This window comes from Ambystoma mexicanum, chromosome 6q (assembly GCF_040938575.1).
Source record: "Ambystoma mexicanum isolate Mex_15411 chromosome 6q, UKY_AmexF1_1, whole genome shotgun sequence".
In the NCBI taxonomy this organism is placed as follows: Eukaryota; Metazoa; Chordata; class Amphibia; order Caudata; family Ambystomatidae; genus Ambystoma; species Ambystoma mexicanum.
Window position 1 is genome coordinate 268,359,254 of NC_090937.1, and position 27,684 is coordinate 268,386,937.

The 27,684-nt window shown below is 45.7% G+C and overlaps 1 protein-coding gene across 3 annotated transcripts in view; it reads right to left on the reverse strand.

The window, feature by feature from the left end:
- The window catches only part of EGF (epidermal growth factor), a 775,649-nt gene that overhangs the window by 681,606 nt on the left and 66,359 nt on the right, over nt 1–27,684 (reverse strand). The window contains exon 2 of one of the 3 annotated variants that reach the window (XM_069630733.1): nt 2,352–2,496. The exons of the other annotated variants lie outside the window; for them this stretch is intronic. Coding sequence (XP_069486834.1) covers nt 2,352–2,409 — 58 coding nt within the window. The 5' untranslated portion in view covers nt 2,410–2,496. The remainder of the gene's footprint in view (nt 1–2,351; nt 2,497–27,684) is intronic. 3 annotated transcript variants of the gene reach the window in all.

Sequence of the window (27,684 nt, forward strand, 5' to 3'; positions counted from 1 at the left end):
TTGCACTTACCCCCCACTCCCTCTTCCCTTCTCTCTCTCTGCACTTGCAGGTTCTGAATGCTCACAAGGCCTAGTAGGTCCGCCTTTACCTTTCATTGTTGTATTTGTTCTTCATCCACATGTCCCCTCCCTGTTGCCCTGTGGGCACTTTGAACCACAATTTACTTGATGTATAAAATGTACAATAAAATAAAACAATAAACATTGATTGTGTGACATGTAGATATAAAGTTGTGTTTCTCTGTCTGCTGAATATAAATAAATGTTTAAAATAAAAGTTTGGTTAAGTGGGAGAATTTCCAGTGGTCCAGTTCTCTAAGAAATCACAAGCATAACTGAAAAATATGTTGCATAAAATGAAAGTAATGTCAATAGTGTCTACTATGTACTTGAGAATGTGTAGGAAGGGAAGAGGTAGGTTTTGAGTTTACTTGTTCTCGAAGTTGGGGCCGCTGCACAATGGGCCAGAAAAGGAAACTTGCCCCTCACCTCCTGGCCACATTTTGCCAGCCCTCCCCTGATGCCACTAAATCTTGTAGAAAGGGAGTAGTCATTAATAGCCTGTAATCTGTTTATAATCTGTGCTTCACCCCAGGGGTTTCTGGAAAGGAATAGGAATCATTACAAGCCAAGTCATATAAGGTTTTCAAGTGATAACTTTACACCTGTTCTGGATCACTCTAGGGAGCCACATGTAAATAATCATTGTTGTGGTGGTTATGGGTCCATTCTCTCAATTGAATCCAAACATGAGAGATATATTTTCGGCTAATACATAACAGGCGATATTTAGGATCACACTCTGATCAAGCTCTGAGGATAGGAATGTGAGACACAACATTCGAGAACATAGTAGAGTTGGGGTGTTAACAGAGATATTAAACATTGGTGTTTCATACCCCTTCAAGAGACTCTAACCCATGTATGCACCTGAAGGTCAAGTGAAGCTATAAAACATAATCACCTTTCTGGTGATAAGGTCAGTTTATGTTATGTTATGTTATGTTATGTTACTTTGCACTTATATAGCGCCTTATATACCATTGGTATGGTCTGAAGGCGCTGGTAGGTTGAACGCCCTTGGGAACCGAAGTTCTTGTCAGTAGAGGGAGGAGAGAGGGTCCAATAGGTGCGAGTGCGCATCTGGTATGTGTGCAGCTGGTGCGAAAATTCCTGTGGAAGCTGCTTCATAGCGGTAGGTGTGGTGGCTGAGAGGTCAGGAGTATGTGTTCGAGTCTGGCAGGAATTATCCAGACCGAGAGTGGCAGCGTAAGGCCTGAGGAGAACGCCTGGCTGGGGGTGCGAGACCAGCAGTGATTACATAGAGTGATGTGGAGTGAGCGGCGTCAGATGTTGATATGAGAACAGTTATACCGAATGGTGTCATAGTATCTCTGTGTTCTAGTTGGGTGGTGGTGTAAGGAGAGAGTAAGCGTGGGGTGTGATATGAGGTATGATCTTTTAAAGGATCCATGCATTCTAGGTAGAATATGGACTTCATGCAGTTAAGCGATTCGTCCGTTCTGCACATTCGTCGGCCCTCCACCCGTCTTCTCTCCACACACGTCTTCTCTCCACACACGTCTTCTCTCCACACACGTCTTCTCTCCACACACGTCTTCTCTCCACACATGTCTTCACTCACTACACCCGGCCGCCCTCCACACCAGGCCGCCCTCCACACCCGGCCGCCCTCCACACCCGGCCGCCCTCCACACCCGGCCGCCCTCCACATCCGGCCGCCCTCCACATCCGGCCGCCCTCCACACTCATCCGCCCTCAACACTCATCCGCCCTCAACACTCATGGGCCCTCAACACTCATGGGCCCTCAACACTCATGGGCCCTCAACACTCATGGGCCCTCAACACTCATGAGTTGCCTCGTTGCTCTCCTCATCCGCCTCATGGGGGTCCTTCCCATAGGGCCCGGCCTCGACCGTCCCCTTCTCAAGCACTGTCAGGCCCGAAAGCTCTTCCTCAGAAAAGATCTCAGAGTCCAGCTGGACCACTGCGCGCCCCCTCACACCCCTCTTCTCGGCCAGGGGCGACGGTCTCTGGGAGATCAGCATCTTCATGAGTCTTTTCAATGGGCACGTATGAAGATTCCCTCCAGACGGGCAGGGAAACTCATTCTGGAGGCTGCCTCCTGGGAACTGCATCCGCGGCCTTCACCAGGGAAACCACCACTCCCTCAATAGACGGTTTGGCCTGGTGAACCTGGGCCTTCACAACCTTAGGGGCGTCAGGCTTTCACCAGGAGGGGGTGGGGGGAGAGGGAATAGCGTCAGCACCTTGCTCCCCCTTGGTTTTTTCTCCATCGGCGATGATCGGACTTCTCCCGAAGCTTACCCGGTTGCTCCGACTTCCTTTTCTTCGCTGAGCCGGAGCGGTGGCTCGTGGTTGACATCGGCGAAGCTGCGCCCAGCCTGGCTGCCGAGGATTTATACCACGCACATCTACAACCCAGAGACAGTCTTCAGGCGCTCACGTGGCTCTGCAAGAAAAGAGAGCAGGGTGTGTTAATGAGGATGGGATGATAGGATAGGTTAATTACCAGGAGAAACTGGCGTCTGTTTGCGTTGTCTTGCAAGTGGGTTGGTTTTGCAGCCTGGCTTGTTGTAACCGTAAGAGTAAGACTCAGTGCCTCAGATATGTACTAGAGTTTATGTTGGGTGTGTGGGTTGTATGTGGTTAGGGTGAAAGTGCAATCATTTGCACTGAATTGATGTGTCCATAAGGGGGTGTCCAGTGCAGTGGTTGATTGTTAGGTGTTTGATGGAGTTGTGTTGGTGTGCGTTTCTGTGTGGTGCGAATGGATTTATGGATAATGTAAAAAAGAATCTGAAACAGCAGTATTATTGCATGAATTATGCATGCTGTACTTAACCTTAAAGTTGTGGTGTTTGCAGTGCTTTAAGTGGGATCATTAATCAAACGGGCTTCTAACAAGGGAGTGTGGCTTAGGTGCTGGGAGTGGCCAAAAGTGGGGGCAGGTAGCTCAGTTAAGGGCTGCCTGCACCAAACCAGGCAACACTTTGGAAGGAGGGGGGCATGAAAGATGTGAATGCAAGTTTCATCTCTACTAAAAAATAAATAAGCAGTAGGTTATAGGTATCAATTACTGGTTTTCAGTTTCTAACAGTCTATTGTAATGTAGTCTATATTTTTAAAGATGTAACTGTAACCCTACAGGCCCTTGTTTTCCGTGCACTACCCAGAGCTGCGCTGCCCTGGCTGCACTTACTCAAAGCATTGCTGCCCGGTTTTCCCCTCCCCTCTCCCTTGCACCTCTCCCCTCCCTTTCCCCTTGCACTTCTCGTTCTCACACTTGCACGATCTGAATGACACAAGGCCTGGTAAGATCGTTTGTCTTGTCCTCCCTCTGTCTTCCCTCCCTTGTCTTATCGCTCCCGGAAACGCTTGTGTACAGGCGCGTCATAAATTACATATCAAATCATATCAAAGGACGCTGAATGCCCTGCTATCATGATGAACAGTGCCGATAGTTTACTTTCATTGCAAAAAAACAACACAGGATCTCAACTCTGAAAGGTCCCTGCACTGTTTTTGCTTGAAAAAAATGTTCACTATTCATCTTAATCACATTTTTCCATCATTTTATGTAATTAATTTATTTTCTTAAAACTCTCTTTCCCTTTGATGGTACTAGGTGATTTTAATCTCAATTTTAATGATATTAGAGATACACAGGCATCACGATTGCACTGCGCTCTTGTTGATTTTGGCTTTCTTTTTTTATAGAACTCCAACACACAATAAGGGTTGCACATTAGACTGGGTAATTACATGGAACATGTTTCCATCCGACCAACGTCTGATTCCTATTGCCTGGTCAGATCATGCTGCTGTTCAGTGAACTCGAAAACTAATTGTAATTGGTTATTTATAACTTGCTTAATAACCAGAAGTTTCTAAGAGAAACCTGTGGATCGAATCTTTGTTGCTCTGCGTCGTCTTGCTTCCAAGGTGAGCACGTTGCCCCTGACCTATCCTCCCAGAACTACCTCTCTTTCCAGATTTAACCCATAAGCCCATCGTATTTTGGGACAAACGGAAACAGAATTCTGAACAGTTGAATCCACCATTTGAAAACTTTGTGACGAGTGATTGGCTGATACGCATGTGTATCCTGTAGTTTTGCAATATAACTCATGTCACTCTAAAATATTGACTGAGAAAACTAAATGTATTAAAGCTAAACACAGGGTCGTCATCTCACCACAATGCCAGGGGTCGCGGAAGTGACATCACATGTCCCTTGACCTCTGATGACCACACAGGAAGAGATGTAATTTAACCCCACCCCGAAGTGACATCATGGGAAGCGATAGAACATGACCTTTCACCCCTTTAATGAGTCTAGCATTGTATAGAATTCCAGAAGGACACATTATTTGTTATTCCTATTCTTTCTTATTTAGGGTCACTGCTGAAAGTGTTACAGTTATGGAACTCTGTTTTTTTTTTTTAAGTGACCTCAACATAAATGACAGCCACTCCAAAAACAAAGAGCCACATGGCCATAGCGTCAATGTACAAAAACAAATAAAATATTATTTTTTTGAGGGGTAGGACGGGAGACCACAGGGGTAGCAAGGGAGACAATAGGGGCTGCAGTTGCGACCCCCTGCTGGCCCCTAAATGACATCCCTGGCTAAACACATGTGTAACAAGTTATTTACTTCTGCATTGACCTCCATATAGAAATAAGTCATAAGTAAAGAGTGGAAATGTAGGAGAAATCCCATCCAGTGACACCCCCTGCATGGATTTAAAAAAGCCTAGATTTTTTTTATGAGTTAGCAACTGAATAAGGTAAGAGGAGCTTTCATGCTAGCCAGATTTATTCGGCATCACATCCATTCTAAATAGTTTGAAAAATCTCTCCTCTTTATGTGGTACCCAGCCTGCCTCCACACCATTTTGGAAGAAAATTCAGTCTTCCTTTTGGGATAAGATACATAAGATAAGAACTAGTATCATGATCTCTTTAGCAAGGACACAGTCCCTGCATATGGCAATAACACCAGATCTGCTGGTAACGGCCCAGGGCCCAAGTTATAGGCCTGAGTCCAGCAATCCGGTGTATTGCCATTAGCACCGCAGAATTCCAATCCAGAAACCCGGGATGCTGATAGCAATGTATTTTGTTTAAATGAATGTAACACCTCGTGGTCACGGTGGGGAAGCCGCCTCCACGATGCTCAGACTGCAAGCTTGGATCGTGGGATTCAGCCTGCGATCAGAGCAACCTGATTTGTTGGCTCCTCCTCCCAGGTTGCAAATACTGATTTCTTAACATCTTGTCCCAGCAGGCATTCCCAGGTAATGCAGAATGAAGATGAGTTGTTTGAATGTCATCCTGTGTCGGCCTCTAACAGCAAAGATGTCATAACATCTCTCAAGCCCACAAGACGCCAGAGTGACCCATGCCCGCCCTTTATTGTTAAGGATTGTGGTGACTCTTTGAGCCCAATAATCAGTAAGTTTATCAATGCCTCTTTTAAAGACTGTCTGTGCTAGAGGCCATCAAATAGACATAGGTTACGCCATTATTAAAAAAGCCTCATCTTGATCCGCAGGTTTGTGCCAATTATTGGCCCATTACTAATGCTCCCTTCTTCCTAAAAAGTTTGGATAGTCTGGCCACCTTCCAGTTCCAAGTCCATCTTTAATTCTCCTTCCCCCTTTCCTGATCGTATCCCCTTTTCTACTTTGCCACCTTTCTCCCCTTCAATTTTCCATGGTTTGGCCCACATCTATCATCCTATTTGCGGTTTTGGGTGAGTCCGCTGACCATTTACCTTCTTCCTGTCTTTATTTTCTTGCCTTCTGACCTCTTCCCTTCCCTGGTAGGCATTCTTTGCTGACCATTGGCAAGGACCCTGTTCCACCTTCCCCTGCACGGTTCCATTTCATTTCATCGACAGGAATTTTCTTTACAGATTGTCACAGTAGCCAGACTATGTTTTCTTCCTGCCTTCTACTGTGCCTCAGCTACCTGTACCTGTCTTTGTAATGTCTGACATCCATTAAAAGCCCTGGTTTGGATAGCTCCCCTTCATAATTCTTGAAGCAGAATGTTCCATTTTGTCGGCCACACCTTTTAAACGCTTCAATGATTTGATTGCTGCAGGCAAAAAACTAGAGGGCTGGAAAAAGGATGCAAGAAGGGAGACAGCAGCCTATCAAGCCATCTTTCTTCCAGGTCAATCAATTAAGGTTTTTGAAAAATCAATCACAGGCTAAAAGCTAAGGGATAGGTATGGGGTGACATTTGGGGCTGGGGACCACCACTAACGCTGTGATTTAGGCACCAAAACAGATATACAGTAGATCCCACAGACTGCTCTCTGTGCTTCCCTAGCCTTGTATGCACAGCATACTCAGCTATACCTACAACTGCTGGTGGCTGTCACAGAGCCGAGTGAGATCAAGCACAGACCAGCTGCACATTTATTTAGGGGTATCTTACAGGGGAAATAGAAACCAGCCCCCATAGGGCCAAGAGTGTGCACAAAATAACCACATCTGTTAGGATAGTCGTTAAAAAGGATGTGGTCAAATCTATGCAGATCTATGCATTATCTCAAAAGTTAGAAGTTCGAAAGTGTTGAAAGTGAAAGCTTTTCAGTTCTTGTTAAGCCTGGCTCCTGGTTGTCGTGATAAGCTGCTAGGCGCTTGCAGTAACCTGCATTTGCACTAACCCACTGAGCTATCTTGTGTGTATTAGAGCCTATTCGAAGCGTGGAGAAAAATGCTGACATCAACCAGGCCTCTCGAACTGGGTGAGCCTGCATGCTTCCAAGGGGTTAATTGCGAAGGCCTTTTCTGAAGACATAAAACATCTAGCATTTGCAAGAGGCTCTACACAGCCCTTGGGAGCCAGGCACAGCTTTGCTCGTCTTCGCTCTGCGAGTCAGGTGCACTGATAAGGCAAGAAACACAGTGCCCGAAGCCTGGGAGCCAGGACTGGCTGTTTCCAGTCTTGTAACTTTCCAAGCGAAAACATGTTTACTGCCCGGAAGGGTGAGCCTAGAAGCTTCTCGAAGAGCTGACACGTCATGATGATTGACGTGCAGCTCCTAATAAGAGAACTATACTTGGACCAGGGAAGGGAGGACACATCCTGGGCTGTTGGAAAGACGCGCGTACCAAGAAGAACAGTGCCTGGACGACCAGCTGTGCACTATCTGGGTTGAGACTCCTAGCATCACATCCCCGCTCTGGTGTAGGACTGTGGGGGCTTGGCCAGTCCTCCCCTCCTCTTCCGAGGAGTGCCGGGCACCTGTAGCGGCCAGGGTCCTGGGTGTGATCAGATCGTACCTTCATCTACATTTTATTAGGAGCGTAAGACCAAATAATTGCATATTCATCTGTGATTGATAATTGGCATTATATAGCTTGCACTTTCTATTTCCACATTATTGTAAATTTCTGCTTAGTTCTCATTAGACACTGTAGATAATAAATGCAAGCATCATATATTCTGTGTGATTGGCTTTTTTCCAGACTGAGTTCATTGTGCGTCTTAAACCTTATTTGTGTGGGAAGGTAATTAGGAGTGATTTACTTTGCACAAAGGGCTGGATCCCAGGGAGGTGCGGGTACTGTTTATCACTACATTTGGCGCTGTGAGCAGGGTTTACGAGCACGATGCCATTCTGGAAAAAACATGCAAAAGATGAATGCAATGGGGAAGATAGTGCACTCTGTCACATTCCAGGATGGCCGGCATCAAATGCTTGGTCGGGTGTGGCAGATATTTTGCATTGGTACTCAGCACCGAGGGCATGGGAGATGCTTAAAAATGATGTTTCCCCGGCGGTAATTAGTAAGTGCTTGGAGAGTTTACCGCTTGAGAAATGCAGAAGGGAGCTAAAGGCAGCAGGCAACATAGGCTGGTTATTCCTGCAGGCGCTCAGAAAGGTGCATGAGAATGAATTGCTTAAAGATGCGCAGATTCGCAAACTAACAGATGAGATTTCCCTGCTCCAGGAGCAACAAATCATTATGAGAGAGACCCTTCAATCGTCCGTTAAGCGGGCTGATCAGATGGAGGACAGGTGTGCCTCTTTAGCTGTGCGTGTAGCCACGCACAAGCGCAGACAGCGGCGGGGCAATCCGTCAAAGATAAGGATTTGCGCGCTAATTAGGAAAGATAACTGGGACCCAAATTTATGGTCGGGTGAAGTCAGTGATAGCGAAACTGAGCAAGCATATGACTGGAATGAATCTGTTGAAATTAGGCTTGCTGAATTAGATTGTTCTGATGAAGAGGAGCTGGAATGTGCTCCAAAGAAATGTGTTTATCCAGCGCGGCCGTTAATCACTAACAAGTCAAAAGGCCAAGCTGGCGGTGCAAATATTCAGAATACTAGGATTGTCTGCGATTATACACAGACAGAGCTTTTAGAGATTGCTAAATTATTTCGACAGAAGCCAGGTGAAGCACTTCTGAGGTGGTACCTTCGCCTCTGGGACACGGGTGCCGATAGTATCTTCTTAACCCCAGAAGAACTGTTAAAGATGGGTTCACTCACTACTAATGTAATGTTGGGACAGATAGTGCGCGGTGCGCTCGGGCAGCAAGGCTCTCATTCCTTGTTTAATTGGCTTCAGACTGCCCTAATGACTCTGTATGGGAGTCCAATGGATATGGAAGAGAGTTGGGGCGTTTGGCAATCACTAACTGAAGCAACAGATCAGCTTAGAGAGATGGGTTTACAGTGTGCACTGTACAGTGCAAATTTTGCAGGGCCTGACATGGAGTTGTTTACATCTGGCATGCGCGCACGTTTGTTAAGAAATGCACCGAGTCACATGAAGGGCACATTGCTTTCATTGCTGGATCCAGCGCAAGGCAAAGCCATTGGTGAAGTGGCACTTCTGTTAGGGCAATTAGAAGGGCTGGATGTGCGTAAAGCAGCGCGCCTACTGGCTGCAAACAATGATTCAGAGAAAAAGCGTGGCAAAAATGTAAAGTCTAAAGAGAAAACTGATACTGTTGAGATCATACGCAGACAAATGTGGGTTGACCTGCTAAAAGCGGGAATTCCAAGGGAAGAGATAGACGGCAAACCCACATCTGTGCTGCTTGGGAAATGGAAGAAATTGAAAAAATAGGGATCGGGAAAAACTAAGCCCTCTGCACCCTCTGAAGAGGAGGTGTTGAAGCCCAAAGTGCGAGCAAAAGGTTACCCTGATTTGGCAAAGGACAAGTGGAAGGTCCCAGACCCCATTTTTGATTGAAGGGCTGGCTCTGTCTTTGAGGTACGGTTAATAAAGAGAACTAGTCCCAGAGACAGACGCCCTTTTGTGCCACTTACATTGTATTTGGATGAGAAAGTAAAACATGTTTTGGCTCTATTAGACACAGGAGCTGAGGTAACCATTCTGAATGGCAATCCCAGTAAATTATCTGGTCCCAGAGTTTTGGTCAATGGTTATGGGGGAGCAGAAACTGTTACAAAAGCCTTTAATGTAAAAATGTCAATTGGCGAGGGATTGCCTTTCACAGCAAATGTTTTGATTGCAGATGTACCGGAGTACATCCTTGGCATGGATGTGTTGTTGGGCAAAAGTGTGACTACATATTTAGGCGAATTTGTTTTTGGCAATCGAAAAATCCATGTGAGAGTTGTTAACCCCGTTGTGGTTGGGCATGCCAAATGGTCCCCCTTGCATTTACCTCCTCCTGCTGAGCCAGTGTGGGTGAAACAGTACCGGTTGCCAGGAGGACATAAAGAGATTGGTGAAACTATTGAGTCATTGGTGAAAGCTGGCATAATGAAGCCGGCAGTCAGCCCATTCAACTCGCCGATCTGGCCTGTCCGCCGCCCGGATGGGGCGTGGCGTCTGACGATTGATTACCGCATTTTTAACAAGAAGGTGCCGCCCTTAGCTGCGGCGGTGCCAGACATCATCATCCTGACTGAAAACCTTACGAGAAAAGTGGGTGAATGGCATGTGGTCCTTGACCTGGCCAATGCATTTTTCTCCATTGATATTGACACTGAATCACAAGACCAATTTGCTATCACTTGGGGAGACAGACAATTTACCTTTACTAAATTGCTCCAGGGGTATGTGCATAGTCCCACTCTGTGTCATGGATTGATTGCCAGAGACTTAAATATGGTGCAGTTGGATTATTTATTGCTCATTACATTGATGACATTATGCTGACCAGTGCTGAGAAAGAACATGTAGAAAACGCTTCTGAAAAGTTGATCACACACATGCAAAATCGGGGGTGGGCCATAAATCCCAAAAAGGTACAGGGGCCTGCTCAAGAGGTGAAATTCCTAGGTGCAATCTGGTCTGGGTCAGTTAAGAAAATTCCCGACCCAGTAATTGATATGGTTCAGCAGATGGCTCCACCAGCAATACAAAAGAGGCACAAAGATTCATTGGGTTAATGGGTTTTTGGAGAAATCACATACCTCATTTAAGCCTGATACTGAAACCCATTTACAAAGTCACCAGAAAGAAACATGACTTTACATGGGGCCTAGAGCAACAGACGTCCTTCTAACAGGCTAAAGACGCATTGCAAAATTACATCACGCTGGGGCCCATGACGAAAACTGATCCTTTTGAATTGGAAATTCTTGTCTACAATGACGTGGCTGTGTGGAGCTTGTGGCAAAAGCAAGGACAGAAAAGAGTGCCACAGGGGTTCTGGTCAAGGAAGCTCACAGATCCTATGACAAGATACACTCCGCTTGAGAAACAAGTTGCTGCAGTGTACTGGGCTCTAGTTGAAACTGAAAGAATCACAGGCGAGCAACCAGTGACAATTTGCACAGACATTCCAATCATGGGCTGGGTGCTTGACACTGCTGCAAGCGGGAAAAGTGGCAGAGCACAAGACGCCACTCATGTCAAATGGAAATGGTATTTACAGCAACGTGCGAAAGCTGGCCGCACAGGGGTTTCCAGACTGCAAGAACAAATGTCGGAGGCAGTAGATCTGGAAGCGATGCCTGAACCAAACACCCCTGTGGCGTTGCCAGAATCTCCCTTCAAAGTCGCACCCGCCTATAATACATTGACAGAGGAAGAACAAAAGTCTGCATGGTTCACGGACGGCACCGCAAAGTATGATAAAGGACAAAGACACTGGCAAGCTGTTGCATTCCAGCCCCACCGAGAAACACTGCTAATGAGAGAAGGTGTGGAAGGATCAAGTCAGTATGCTGAACTGCAGGCGGTGGCCTCGGTGATTGAACAGGTGAAGGAAACAGAGACTGCATACATATACACAGACAGTTGGGCCACATATCAAGGCCTGACACATTGGGCACCGGCATGGAGAAGAGATGGTTGGCAGATCAAGAACACTACGATCTGGGGAGGGCCAGACATCTGGGAAGACATGAGGTGCAAAGGTGAGAGGTGCAAAATCTGCATTGGACATGTCGATGCACACATGCCCCCCGACACCTCACTGGCTGCCCTGTTCAACAATGAAGTGGACCAAATGGCAAAGATTCGCCCAGTGACAACACCGCAAGAAGCTGAGGTGTTGCAAGGGATGGCGGATTGGGCACACCAAACCTCAGGGCATCTAGGGCAAACAGGAACTTATCATTGGGCAAAAAAGAGACAATTGCCCATTACCATGGATCAAGCCAGACAAGCTGCCTCTCAATGTTCCATGTGCTGTGAAGTGAAGCACTACCCTCTGGAGAGGAAGCCTCAAGGCCCTTTGAGAAGAGGTGAAAGAGCAGCTAGCGTATGGCAAGTTGACTACATTGGCCCTTTACCGCCCGAGAATGGAAAGCATTATGTGTTGACCATGGTAGACACATACTCTGGACTGTTATTAGCTTATCCAGCCGCCCATGCAGATCAACGGGCTACCTTGCAAGGCATGGAATACCTCATCAGACACTATGGCATCCCGGATGAAATCCAATCAGACCAAGGCAGCCATTTTGCTGGACACAATGTGGAAGACTGGGCAGTAGAGCAAGGCATAAAATGGACACTGCACATCAGCCGGTACCCAGAATCCTCTGCTCTGGTGGAACATAGCAATGGGCTGCTCAAGCAACAAATAAAGAAGCTGACTAAGACTCACACTCTCAAGTGGTGGTCCAAACATCTGGCACAAGCGCTGTTTGAACTGAACAATCGTCCACTGGGAAATCGCCAGACACCCTTTGTGAGACTGACAAGTGAGAAAGTGGAATCTACAAAGACTCTTGTTGTGTGGAAAACCAACAAAGAAGCTAAGCTGCCTGTGCAAGCCACTGCAGGCAGCATTGGACTTGATCTATCTACCTGTGAAGATGATGTTATACCGGCGGGGCAAACCAAATCTATCTCGCTGGGTATTGGCATCAAATTGCCGGCTGGCACTTATGGACGCATTGCTGCACGATCCAGCCTGGCAAAACAAGGCATTGACATATTGGGAGGTGTGATTGATCCTGATTATAGAGGGACTGTTTCGGTACTTTTACATAATGCTGGTGCATCTGAGGTACCATTAACCAAATATGACCGAATTGCACAATTGATTTGTGAATGAGCAGTTGTCCCCCTAGTGGTAGAGAGCAAGCAATCCCCAGACACTACATTGAGGGGGGAAGGAGGCTTCGGTAGCAAGGGGAAAAAGGTGTGGGTGCACCATCCTAACAAAAAGCCTGAGGCTGGGGAAGTGTTAAGTCAAGGTGTTGGAAGTACTTATGTTGTACTTTTGCATAATTATGACGTGCCTGTTTATATTCCCGCTACTAGGCTCACACCACGAACGTAGAGCAGTATGAAAGGGATGGGACTTGCCTTGCTGTGGGTGCTCCTGGCCTGCCAAACCAACGCTTTCTCTGTAAAGAGTGGGTTGATGCAAGACGCTACATGGACTCTGAGAATCGCATGCACTACACCTGATGCTCCAGTCCTGCGTGATAACTACAACCGCACCGTAACCTGTGAGAAAAGTGTTACAAATGAGTATCCACATGGAACTACAAGAGTTCTAGATTGGCACATTGTCGGACACCTTTTGTCACTAACTCATATGACTGGTGCTTATGAAATCTTAGGCCCAAACTTTTCAGTGAATGGATCAAAAAATGTATTTGATGTTTCATGTTTCATTTGCCCCAAGAACTGCAGCGAGTGTACTCGCCAAGATTTTCTGGACTATAACTTGACCAAATGCCTTTCATACAATTGTACGTTGAAACAGCCTCTACCAGATGGTAGTATGGTGTTTATATCAAAAACCAATATTGTATATGGTAGGCATCCCACTTGGAGGATGGTGTTTTTCAAATCACACAAAGTAGAAACTGTGAACATGCTAGATTTTCCAGTAGTAAGACAACATTTAAATTGCAGACATGTGATGCACGCGTCCATCATTTCAGAGGTACACTTAGACATAGATTTGTCACGGGGCAATGTTTCCTTAGTACTACCAAGCTGCTATAAATGGCGTCAATTTCTATGGCCCATCACTAAATTGCGCGTAGCTAGGGGTTTAGATTCATTGATTGCGGGTGCAGCGGGAGTGGAAACGGGGGCTTTAAATGCTTTTGACATAGAAACTGTGCGCAACAAGTTAGCCACTATGGGTTCTGATGCCAGCGGTGCTATAAAGCTTCTGGCCCAGTGGGGCCCATTGATAAGCCCTACCCTGCGCAACACTGCTATAAGTATTGGCAACCATTGAAAGTGGCAGAATTTCAGCTATGAAGACATTTTCTCTGCCATAGGGCAGGTCAACAAAACTGCTAAAGACACACGATGCATTCTATGGCAAACTTTGCTAAATCAGCAAGTGTTGGCTTTCCGCTCCGAACGGGGGCGACTATCTTCAACCCACTGGCACACAGAGCTACAGTTACCAGCAAACATTTGGATTAAGCCGCTTGCTTTTGATTGCATGAATAACACATGCCATGCGTTAATGCAAGTTAGTAGGACCGCTTATGCTCTAGAAATATGGTGCCCTTTTATAGTATTGCCTATGAAAATCAATGGTTCCTGGTGGGTTCCGCAAATACGAGGGGAATGGTTAGACAGCCAAAACTACACCATCCACAGTCAAACCTGCATGCCCTGGGATCAGGGGTCGGCGTGTCCCCTAACTGGGAGGGTCCCGGACCCATGCATACATCCCGTAGCAGGGGAGTGCACCTGGATGCAATACCACATTAATGGGACTGACATCTTCCAAATAGATCAGCATAAAGCTTGCGTAGTTACTAATCATTCCTTGCTTATTAACAATTATAGGTTATTAGGGAATCCTCAAGTATTTTGCGTAGATCAAGTTGTGACTATCTTAGACATTGTTACTCATACCTTATATTCTTTAACTCAGTGGTCTCACACTACTCTGCATGCTGAGCTCACGCATTTGCTTAACTGGACTCTATCCTATGGAGTGATTACTGCCCGGCTTCAAGCTATTAGACAGTTTGCCCAAACTGCTTGGAAAGATTTCCAGACGCTAGCTACCTCGGTTATTTCTGCAGAGTACAAGCTAATAATACACAGAAACCAATTAATCAAAACTGCTGACCATCTGCAATCAGTTACTACTCACCACTGGTGGGATATATTCACTGGATGGTCTCCCTCCTCCACTAAGCTGCTTAATATAATACTGCAACCATTGCTGTGGTTGCTGATTTCCCTAATATTCATACTTATCGTCTTCATTGGGCTCTTGCGCAGAATGTCTTTCCTTTATACTAGAATGACTGCGCTAGAGAAACTCTTAATCGGCCTACAGCACACTGTACATGCTTCCAAATCGTGGAACTGAGTCAGCATTTTCAGGCCTCACTTCGAAAGGGGTGGAATGTCGTGATAAGCTGCTAGGCGCTTGCAGTAACCTGCATTTGCACTAACCCACTGAGCTATCTTGTGTGTATTAGAGCCTATTCGAAGCGTGGAGGAAAATACTGACATCAACCAGGCCTCTCGAACTGGGTGAGCCTGCATGCTTGCAAGGGGTTAATTGCGAAGGCCTTTTCTGAAGACATAAAACATCTAGCATTTGCAAGAGGCTCTACGCAGCCCTAGGGAGCCAGGCACAGCTTTGCTCGTCTTCGCTCTGCGTGTCAGGTGCACTGATAAGGCAAGAATGTCAGATCTTCTCAAAACACAGTGCCCGAAGCCTGGGAGCCAGGACTGGCTGTTTCCAGTCTTGTAACTTTCCAAGCGAAAACATGTTTACTGCCCGGAAGGGTGAGCCTAGAAGTTTCTCGAAGAGCTGACACGTCATGATGATTGACGTGCAGCTCCTAATAAGAGAACTATACTTGGACCAGGGAAGGGAGGACTCATCCTGGGCTGTTGGAAAGACGCGCGTACCAAGAAGAACAGTGCCTGGACAACCAGCTGTGCACTATCTGGGCCGAGACTCCTAGCATCACATCCCCGATCTGGTGTAGGACTGTGGGGGCTTGGCCAGTCCTCCCCTCCTCTTCCGATCGTACCTTCATCTACATTTTATTAAGAGCGTAAGAGCAAATAATTGCATATTCATCTGTGATTGATAATTGGCATTATATAGCTTGCACTTTCTATTTCCACATTATTGTAAATTGCTGCTTAGTTCTCATTAGACACTGTAGATAATAAATGCAAGCATCATATATTCTGTGTGATTGGCTTTTTTCCAGTCTGAGTTCATCGTGCGTCTTAAACCTTATTTGTGTGGGAAGGTAATTAGGAATGATTTACTTTGCACAAAGGGCTGGATCCCAGGGAGGTGCGGGTACTGTTTATCACTACACTGGTCTCCCAGCAGAACACTTCTGTAGCTCTCCTGCCCCCAAATGGGGCTGCTAAGGCACGTGTATTTCTATAAAGCCCCCCCCCTGCACATGCCATGCGTGGCATCCTTCAAGCCTAAAGACCGTACAAGTTCAAACAGCATGAACAAATCCCCATTGGGGACATCTGGTGTTTGCTCAGCCCTCACTCGTGAGGGTCAAACTCGGCACTCTGCTCAGCGATATCTAAACTAAACAAAATACTTGGTTAATCCTGCCTACACTGAAACGGTGCCCCGTTGCCCGGAGGGGTGCAGCAATTGCAATCACAGCCGTGGCCTAGGATTTCTTTTACCTGGTGCCACATTATTAGAGTGGGTGCCACACCTTCAGTCACTGCAACGGGCCCAGCTAACAGACTGGTACTCCACATGGGGACGGGGAGCGCTCAACTTCACTGCTGCCTCCCTGGCCGCTTGCTCATAGAATGTGGCTCTCCGCTTCAGAGGGAGGGGAGCACTGCCTGATTGTTTCTGGGCCCGCAACTGGCAAAAATGGACCTCCTCTGAATCCTTGGCCAGCTGCTGGCATATGTGGCCCTCGTTTATACACTCGCCTGGGGTCCCCGTCATTGCTGCAATTATCGCTGGGCCACTTCGCTGCCCCCATATAGTCCTTGAGATAGTACTGCCCAAGTAGTCTCATAAGTAAGGATTCTGTATAACAAGAGCTGTCCGCTAGTGATCCTGGTCTCCCAAAGTAGATCTTGCATGTTGGCTGTGTAGTCTGCAAGGCAATCAGGGCTCTTGTTGTAAGTTGCTGGTAGTTGAACAGGCAATGAAAAGGAACCATGTTTTATCATACTGTATGTTACTTACTGAGCAGCTCATAGCACAAGGCTGCTGTCACTATTTTGAGAAGTCTGATGGGCTTTGACATAGTAGATGGTATCCGTATAAATGATCGAATGTAAAAAATCGTAAGGAGAAATGACCAAATTGTTTTACCTATATTTTTTGACAATTATGGTCGTTTTTGTTAAAATATGGGTGTGGGGTGGGGCAAGGGTGTTAGTTAAGGTGGGTGGGGGGCAGTGGAGTAACTTTGCTGAAAAAGTTGGGGGGGACATGACATCTGAAGAAAAGGTGCCCTAGCCAAATGAATGGGGACAAAACGGTGTACTATGAAAGTTGGGGGGGACAAACACCCCTGTCCCCTCTAAAATTACACCCATGGTGGGGGGGCGTGAGTGGAAAGAATTTGCACCCCCCGCATTATTAGAAAAAAAACAATTTGGTCATTTCTCCTGCGATTTTTAACATTCGATCATTTCTTGGACATCCTTAGTAGATGGGAGGATGGGTGATTAAAAGGCAGAAAGGTAGCGTTCTTTGCCATCCCCCTTCACTGGGTGTCCCGGCTAGATGCCCTGAATCTCTCATTGGCACCCGGCATGCTGGGCGCAACGGGAATACTGCGTGGTGATTGGCTCATTTGCGAGCCATACCACACAGTATTCCCTTTTACGCCGTGCGTGCCAGCTACTCTGTTCCCGGCGAGGGGCGTGGCAGCCCCTCAGCCAATGAGGAGGCTCAAAATGGGGCAATCCCTGCTTCGAGCCTCCCCATGGCTGAAGGCTTCCTTCGTCCCCCACCGGGGACTCAGGTAAGAATTTTTTTTTTTTTTCCCTCCTCCTCCCACCTTCCACCCCACCCGACTTACCTTCTATCCTGCGATCTCCGGCGAGGGACGATGGAAACCTCTAGCCGTGTGGAGACTCGGAGCGGGGACATCCCCGCTCCAAGCCTCCACACGGCTGGAGGCTTCCATCGTCCCCCGCCGGAGACTGCAGTACTTTTTTTTTTCCTTCCGCGTCCCCCTCCCTTCCGCCCTCCCAGCCCCACTTACCTTCTTTTATCTTCTGGTCTTGGGAGTGGACGGGCCGGGGTGCTAATGGCAATAAGACCCTCGGCGGCGGGCCAATACCGCCCACGGTAATGCCCCCGGGGCTTCGTTAACTAGGGCCCCGCGGGCATTACCTGGGGCGGTATTGGCCTGTCGCCTCGGGTCTTATTGCCACAATATGGAGATTTGAAAGTGTTGGTCAAGTGACGTCTAGTGGGCAACTGAGCCCCCTGCTGGAGCATGGATGCTGCTGGGATGAGGTTGGGCAGTTGGTTTGGGGCAAGATGGTTGCTAGGCCGATGAACAGGTTAATCCCAGGAACTTTTCAAGGCTTCAGCTGTACTGAGGAAGGACGCAGGCTTGCAGAAGTCTTCTTCGAGGCTTGTTCAGTTGACCACTCCACCCGATCACTTAACAACTGGTGGGTCAATTGGCTCTGGTGTTGCACGCAGGTGCTTCTGGGAGGGAGTTGGGGTGAAGGTATAGACTGAGCATACTGGTGGCACTGGAAAGGAGAGACCTATCCCAAGATTTCATAAGAGCTCCAGGTGCAGTGAAGAAATAATGGTGTGCCTTCTTCCTGAACAATATTGCTTTTTGATACTCTCTTGTATAGGGTTTGCATGCCATTTTCTTCTTGTCTGAGATAGTTTCTAGACAGACCATTTCAAACGTTCACCCTTACAACCCCAACCACTTGTTACTGATGTTTGTTTTTATGGACATGTATTTTTCATGCTAGAGTTTTCAAGGGACTTTAGGATTTTCATATGGAGATTAAGAAGCCATTCCTCTGGGTGTCTGTCTGTTCTACTTTGGGCTTGGCAGGTGTTTTCGAAGTTATTAGCGGTCATCTGGCATGTATCATTAACTTAAGGTAAATTTTCATTGTTTTAAGCATGTCATTAATAACAGGATAGAAAACATCTTTGCGCTTAATTGATTTCATTGCAAGCATAGCCAAGTCAGCGGTTGTGCTGCACAGTGCATTTTAGAATGGTGGATATTCCTTAAAATGCAGTGGGCCTGATTCATGAAAATTGTAGCACGGTGCAAAGTGACTTTGCACTGGTTCAAAGGGACTTTGCCCTGCTCACAAACTCCCAGATTCACAGAGGGTGCAAAGTGTACTGTTGCAGTGCAAAGGGACTTTGCACCAGTGCAAAGCCAGTGCAAAGTCACTTTGAACTGCACAAATACACTTTACACCACTCTGTGAATCAAGGTGTTTGTTGGCAGTGTAAAGTCACTTTGCACCATTGCAAAGTCACTTTGCACAGCGCTAAAAGTTCCATGAATCAGGCCCAGTTTCTTTTACTGGGTACTTTCTCCCGCATACCCCTTCTCCCAAACAAGCACTCTCAACTGACTGCTCTAAAAGAGAGGCAAACATATTCATTCTCATATTGAAAAATTAGCAAAACCGAAAAATCTAGCACATCCGTCAGTCTTCAGAGGCCAGCCATATTTGCTGCAGTGTAGTTCAACATTGATTTGCCATTTACGTAAACCCAGTCCGCATATTTTCAATATTTGCACGTGAAACTGCACAATGTAAACATCACCTGGCACCGACCGCTCGCGGGCAGCTGGTTTGGTGGGGCGAAGTCTTGAATAGCTTGGATTTAAATAAAAGGTGTTTTCTTTAGGCTTCGCGTTGCCTCATCTGCCGTCTTATGCCGTGATTTCTGGTTCTAATTTCTTGTTGACCATTACAAAGTCCTAACGTTTTGCTCTGCCGCCCCATTTGCTTTAACTTCTCACTTGCATCTCCGTTTCTGTGTTTGAATCTCGGTGCTCAATGGTTGCCTAAGTAGCTGAGTTTGCCTTTCTTTCTTTCCTTAAACCTTTGGCAAGGGGCTCCTGGCCCTGAGGATCTGATCGGCCTTGCTGTCCTATTTTACAAGGCAACCTGAGCTGCCACATGGAGTGACTCCTTCTGCCTTCCTTGTTTAGTCATCTATATCAACGCTTCGCCTGTATGCCCAAGATGCTCTGCACGCCTCTCCATAGCTTGCTGGATGAGTGGCGATGAGGATCTGAGGCTTGACAATGAAACAGAGTAAGGGACAAAGGAACTCAGCAAACTCAATTCATCACTCCTTATAGGCCCTCATTATGAGTTGGCCGGTCTGGAAATAAAGTGCGGGTAATAACGTCTGCAGGCACCTTTACGGACCAACCAACTCCAAGTCTGCCAGTAAGGGCTCTGATCTACCAGCAGGCCTGAGCTGCTGGTAGATCAGGCCTCTACCGGCAAATAAATGTCTGCATCATCGGCATCGATACTAACGGTGCCAGTGATTCGGGCAACCTCATCCCATGGAGTCCTCTGGGACTCCATGGAATGGGGAGTTACCGGCATCTCCACTGCCTGTAATATCCTGGAAATACTGGGATATCAGGCGGCAGAGACGGTGCAGTAGTTTTCGGTATCCTGCTGGAATTACCAGCGTTATACCGCAGAACTCATAATAAGCCTCTTCTCTGCACCGGACTCGCTCTCTTGCCTCATAGACAGAACGTGTGATGTGAGAGCAATGTGCCGGAAGATGATCAATATATTCTGACCAAATCCTTTATACATCCCACCTTTCACTCTCTTATCGGCTGCAGACCACATGATGTAATCACAGATCCGAGAGGGACTCATTCGAAAACACGAAGGGCCTCCTTACGAATTTGGTGGCATTGGCAGTGCTTTAACCGCCAAAATGAAATATTGTTGCTAACAGGGGTTCTAATTCTCAGCCTAATTACGGGCGCTTGCTACTCCCCATTCTTAAGTTCCATAGTATATCATTCGTGAGTTGCAATATTACTGCATGTGGCAGTAATGCCAGCTCAATTACCGCCACTTTTGGTGGAGATAATACCTCTACTCACAAGCAGGCGACATGAATATGGGTTAAGAACGCCATTATCAGGCGAGTGATGAAACAGGCGGCATTGGGAAATCCCACCATATTGTCATGTATGGTTCCTGGTCTGTGTATCTTGTATTTCCTAAACACCAACTGGTCAGCTACTCATGGTCATTTGTGTGCAGGGCCTGTACAGGAATGCCAGAGATACTGTTTGTTCCGCTATTGTAAAGGGTGTTCGGCTGAAAACGTATTTTCCTCAATAAGTGAACTAAATGCAAATACTGATAATGATATTTTGCAGATAATAGGGAAGGGCACTGGGTTTTGGGACACAGGGGTTGCATCCATGGAGAAGTCTACACAGGTACCGCTTACATTGAGCAGTGGAATGGTCATGAATCAATGTTAATGTTATGCCATTCTTATCTGGGCCAAGTCACCCAAGTAATAGTTTCAGAGTGCCTAGGCATATCCGGGAATGGGCATAATGTGTCTCTGCCAGGGGTATCGGGGCCTAAGTCAGAAGTAGAAAAAGCGAGCAGGGAAAAGAACAACGGAAATGGGACGATATGAAATTATTCGGTGTCTCCAATCTCATAATTTAGCCACAAGTGGGATAGGATAACCGAGCGCCCCTTATACCAAACTCTATCATACTCTCTTGTACCCTAAACTCTCTATAAAGACGCTGTCACGTAAGATAGCCACAGTATCAACCTTGAGTGACTCAAAGGCGCTGTGTGAAACATAACACTGCAACATAACATAACACTGGAAGGTGGAAAGGGCTTAATAATATACATTCTTTTCTAGAATGTTCCCCCAGAAGAGTCAGCATAAGCATTACTGAATGTATGGCAGGTCATTTGATGTGTGTTCCTCATGACAATCATGACATTCGTACACGCCACCAATAAAGTTATGTAGCTAACAGATGTTATACATTCACATTAACGGAGAACCATACATTTTAGCAATGAGCGTCTAAGACCTGGAAAAGACTTTGCATACATCATTTTTTACATGTGCTTATCAGTAGCATTCAGATTTGTATCTGCTTTGTACAGGGGGTATGACATCGAACTTCCTGAAGCATCTCACCCTCTCTCATTTGTGAAGCCTTGCACTTTGTAATGCCATCCCTCTGTTGCCTGGAAGTAAAGCGGACCACACTGGGCAGCCCTCATCCCCACTTACCTCCTGAAGACTTTGGTTTCTCTAGTGAGTTCAATTTACATTCAAGCTCTATTCCAGTGTTAACTATCAGTCACCCACTGTAGACCCGCTGAAACATTTCACCCGAACGAGGGAACGACCCTGTCTATTCTTGAGCGGGACTAAAGTGATGGAGATGGACACATGCGTAAACAGCCTCCATTACATCTACACGCTGGGGACCTTTGCTCATTTCAAACAACTAGAACAGCGGACAGTACTTTTACTGTTTTCCCTGGCCAGTGTTACATACCGGCGCAGGATGGAATGCTTGCAGGCCGCGCCGGATTGTCGCCGCGGGCGCAGATTGGGAGCCAAATAAGGCACGTCATGCTGGGCATTCGTTCTGCTCCGCTCTACCTGCTTCCGGCAGGCAGGCCTTCATTGTTTTAGCGTAACGTGAGGAAGATACAACAGTCAGGATCGGAGGTCTCTTGACATACTGACATCAGTAAATTATGAAAAGAGAAGTTATGGCTTCAAAGGAGAGTAACTGTCCAGCGCAGTAGTAGCCAAACTGTTCAGCTGCCTTGGCTTGCAACTCCCATCAGCCTCAGACAACAAAATCAGTAAGAGGGATCATGGGAGTTGTAGGTCAAACACATTGATGGTAATGGGTCGGCTACCCCTAGTTCAGGACAAATGCAAGGGAGGTCACTGAGGACACTCTTATGTTGACGGGGATAGGGATTGAAGCTGAAATATAAGTAATTAAAATAGCAATTATAAAGTCAAGCCCAGCAGTAAAGAGTCAGAAAAAGAATGCTTTTTCAAATCATTCAAATTCTGGAGAACAACTTCCAAATTTCAAAAATGTCCTGCAGCAGTAGAATTGGGGAAAACCCCCATTGATTTTTTATACTCCTGGAAAGGTGCAGGAGCGTGGGTCCAAAATCTGGGGAAAGCAAAAGGGCACAACGTTTTATTGTGAGAGGTCTATCATATCTGTTAACAATGTTAGTAAATAAAGCCATAGAGCTGAAAGAAGTGATACTAGGAAAATTAGCAAAACAGTATCTCTTTTACTTACTTCAGTAAGAAAATGATGGTCAAATGTAAACCCTTTGTTCGTGCAAAGGAATATGCTCTTCAAAAGCACCTCTGTTACTTCATGGTTTACCCAGGAATTCAGAAAGTAGTCCATGATGGGGTCACTCATAGCTTTTTTGATCAGAAAAAAGTTAAACCATTTTTTTTAGAATGCCATGGAAAAACCAGAATATAGGCGAGGGCCAGGAGCCACCTCAGCCTGCATCACCTACAGTTTCACTTCCATCAGTTGAGAAAATCGGGGAAGATCAAAGTACATGAACAGGAGATAACGCAGGCCCTATAATAAATGTCAAGCCCATGACCATAATTGCTAAATATTTCTAAAATTGCAACATCATTTTTCTTTGTTGTTGCATAACTGTACTTGGTTATTGGCAGAAAAGCACCAAATGAACATTCTTAAGACAATAGAAATAAAATCACAAGTTAATAATTTAAATAAAAATATCATAATAAATATGTTTGCCATTAAATTTCATCCAGTTCATACCAATGTGTCTAAAACAATTTGTATATACAAATGCAGACACCAATAAAATGATACATATCCAATTCAGATATTAAAGCACATAACCCCCACTTATACACACTTTGATCTTGACCATGACAGGTACAACTGTTTCGAAATGAAGTACACTGCATTAAGACCACTGGTGTCCTTACAAAATTCCAGTGCCAAGCGTATACTCCAAATTTGCTTTAGCCATAACAATGGGAGAAGGTATTTCTATAATTGTTCTTATTTTTTCTATGTAATTAAACACATACTTTGTGAGTCATAAAATGGGCCGCATTATGAGTTCGTGGTAAATCCGTTGAATTACCATCAAAATCGTTTAATGTTACTGCCACCTGGTCCCATGGGTTTACCACAGGACTAGGAATGGTGGTATGGTGATGAAATCCCAATTTTTCGAGAGTCCAGAGTAATCCATGTGGATTTTGGCAGAATTGCTAAATCCGCCACAGTAAATTCACTGATTTTCTATTCCAAAAGTGACAACATATTTACAAATATTGTAGGACAAGCAGCATTGAATTTTCCAGATGCCAAATAAAGGCATCAAAGGATTGTGTTCACAAGCCCAAAGCTCTGAATGTACCGGTATATTCACCAGAATGTGCCGATGCTCTTAATGTTTGAAAATGGTGTACCTAGCTCAGGCAGTGATGGATGGTTGCTTTAGAATCAGAGGAAGCATGGCATATTCAGGAGATACAATATTGAATTTAATCAATCGAAACTTAATGAGATGGCTATCCAATTGCTGCCCATCAATGTATACAAACAGACCAGCGAAGTCCAAAATAAAGATCAACTCAAGAAGACGAAATAAAAGTGTATCGAATATCCACAAAGCCATCCAATGTTTTCAAATAGTTTTACTCCCTTCCTCTAAGAGGTAGAACATTTGTCTAGCCACATTATACCTTCTTTAAATGTACTCTTTCTGATGAACGTCCAAAACATTAGAAGGTGTTCTCTGGCTTCTTTTTAAACCTCAAAGCTCACTTGAGGGCCTTCCTACTGCCCACTTGGTCACATGAGGCGCCTGCCCCATGACCCGAAGTCCCATATGACCCATGTGTCCCAATGGTGATGTCCCCCTCACGTTCCAAAGGTAACGACCCACCTGGTCCACAGAAAGGGGACCAACAGCTCATGCTGTGCTCCAAAGGATAGTGCAAGGTATTATCTGATTTTATTTTAGGATTTTGCATGTAAAGGTGAAAAGGTTAATAATAATTTTTGGTGTACCTTGCATAACCTAATTTGATTTTTGGACACAGTTTTTCAAAAATAAACTAGGCAAAAGGTCTATGATTGTTCAACATGTTGTACTCTTGGTCTTGGGTAGTGACACTTTCAAGAAATCGAGTGATTAGATTGTGAAAATAACTTTTGTTGTGAATCTAAAATAAAATTGTGGGTTCACCCAGTAAGAATGAGAATACGTACAGATTTACATTCTCCTTGATTTGGGGGTGAAATTACTCAATGAAATGCTGCTTTGGTGCATAGCTCTGCTCTGGAGGTGGTCAGATGTGGCACTGAGGCAGGCTCCTTCTTCCATATTAAACACTTGTGTATAAGCGCGTTACAAATGCCATATCATATCATACATACGGGGGCTGGCCAAGAATCCATGTTAATTGGACTAAAATCCTGAGAATAGTAAAGGCATTGTTGACTGACCCCGAAATAATCCCTAATTGGCATCAGTGGGGGTATGGAGAGATATGTGTCTAACAAGCTATGCAAACCTGTTTGCATCCATAGCACTGGCTGTGCCTAAAAGAAATATTGTGGTTAAATCGGCTGTGCATGGAGTGCCTAATGTATCTGTGTGGAGAAAAGGTATAGACCAATGTATATATATATATATATGGGAGGAGGAGTTTACAGGGCGAGGCAATGAGTGCAGACTTTCTACAAGATTATGGGTAGGTGGGAAATGAATGGATCATTTTGACATGCCTATATAGGGCACAAAAGAATAATGAGTTTCTTTATTGCACAGTTAGGATTTTGTATGGTTACACAGTGCATGCACATGCTCTACTGGTGGGTTTTTGCTTTATGTTACAGATGTATATATGTATACTCAGTAGAAAAAAAAATTGATTTGGTTCAGAGAGTGTTTACTTCTCAATTAGCTAAACTACGTCTCACACGCAGACAGGCGGAGCACAAATGGTACGCAAATGATTGTCCATTTGCTAAGTTAAGCTTTCGGAAAGCCACTGCAGCCTACCAAGAGGCTATTACTGCTGCTAAGCACCTTTTTAATTCTAATCACATTGAGCTGGCTATAGCCAGCCTAGAGAAGTATTCAGACAGGTTAAGACCGTGTCTTCTGATCCTTCTGCTTCATCTTAGCTCTCCCCTCCCAAACTTTGGGTAACTCTGTCTCATCCTTTTTTGTACAAAAGATTGAAGCTATTCGTCATAAAATATCTACTTTGGGCTTACCGTCTAATATTTCTACTACAGCAGAGATGGTTCCTATTCCCTCTGATCTGTGCTTGTTGTTCCTTATCTTTAGCTCTCCTGACATATTGAGTGCAACGAATACATTGAAATCTATTTCTCCTCTTGACTCTATCTCGCTCTCTGTTCTTAAAGTCATTATGCCTGACATCGTACCTCTGGTTGTTGCTGCTGTGAAACATTCTTTTTCATCTGGTTTGATTCCTTTTAGTTTGAAACATGCATTAGTACCCGGCGAGAGTGAAGCAGAATGCAACAAGCATTCTGATTGGCTCTCGCCGGGTCCTTACCCGGCCGAGAATCTTTCGATTCTCGGCCGGGATTCCAGCTGCCTTGTCCTCGGCGGGGAGCGTGGTAGCCCCTCAGCCAATGAGGAGGCTCGAAGCGGGGCCATCCCCACTCCGAGCCTCCTCACGGCTGAGAGGCTGCCTTCACCCCCGCTGGGGACTCGGGTAAGCTTTTTCTTTTTTTTTTTTTTCTTCCCTTACCTCCCCTCCCTCCTCCCTGCCCTCCCCAGCCCACTTACCTTTTTGCTCCTGCGTCCCCGCTGGGGAACGATAGCAGGCTCCAGCAGTGTGGAGACTCGGAGCAGGCTATCCCCGCTCCGTCCCTCCACACGGCTGGGGCTTCCATCGTCCCCAGCGGGGACGCAGGTATGTTTTTTTTTTTTCTTCCCCTCCCTCTCTTCCGCCCTCCCAACCCCACTTAACTTCTGCTTCTTTTTTTCTTTTTTTGGAACATTTCTGTTCCCAGCGCATCCACTCCCGATGGCCGCCATGGAAAGGGAAAACGGACTCCGTTTTCTCTTTCCATGGCGGCCATTTTCTTGGTCTCGCTCTGGCCTATAACTATGGGCACCGGGGCATTACCTGAGTCGGTAATGCCCCCGCCGCTCGGGTCATATTGCTTAATTAGTAATTGCTTTACTGAAAAAGCCTTCTTTGGACCCTCTCATTCCAAAGAATCTTTGCCCTATTTCTGTTATCCTTTTTGATGAAACGTATGGAATCTCTAATCACTTCCCTTATCTGTTCCTTTTTTGAAAATTCTCAGTTTAATAATTCTTTTCAATCTGGGTTTCAGCCAGGCCATGGCACTGAGTCAGTGCTGGTTTCTGCAGCTGATGACCTAACCCTGACTGCAGACCAAGGTGATGTCAGTGCACTTATTCTTTTAGATCTCTCTGCTGCGTTCAACACCATTTACCATTCTATACTTCTCACTCTGCTATCCTCTCCTGGCATCTCTGGCATGGTCCTGGCCTGGTTTCACTCTTTTTTATTTGATCACACTCAATCTCTTTCTCTACAGCACTTTCTACGAGAACTTCTATTTCCTGTATTGTCCCTCAGGGCTCTGCACTATCTCCTCTACGTTTCAATATCTACATTCAACCTTTGGTTTTACTAATTCAGTCTTTTCGGTTTTGATGTTATTCCTATGCTGACGATACACAATCTTGACCTCTTACATCATGACACTGCAGAACGTTGTCACTCCTGCCTGCATGCAAGGAACATATGGATGAGCAAAAACTGGTTATGCCTCGATGGCGATAAAACTGATTTTCATCTGGTTGGCTCGCTTACTGCTGCATCCCTTTGGATGCCAGACTTTTGCCTCCCTTCTCATGGGGTGCTACCTACGCCAGTTACCACAGTGAAAAACCCTGGTGTGAAATTGTCCGCCTCTTTATCTGTCGAGGCTCAAGTAAGAGCAGTCTGCCAAAAGGGCTATTTCAAACTCAAGTTATTGAGCAAAATTCTCCCTTTCTTCCTGTCTGTTTCCATGCTCCTGTTGTTTCTTCATCCAGGTGTGATATCTCTGATTATTGTAATTCTCTTTATCCCTCTCAACCTGCTTATTTGTTGAACAGACTTCATATT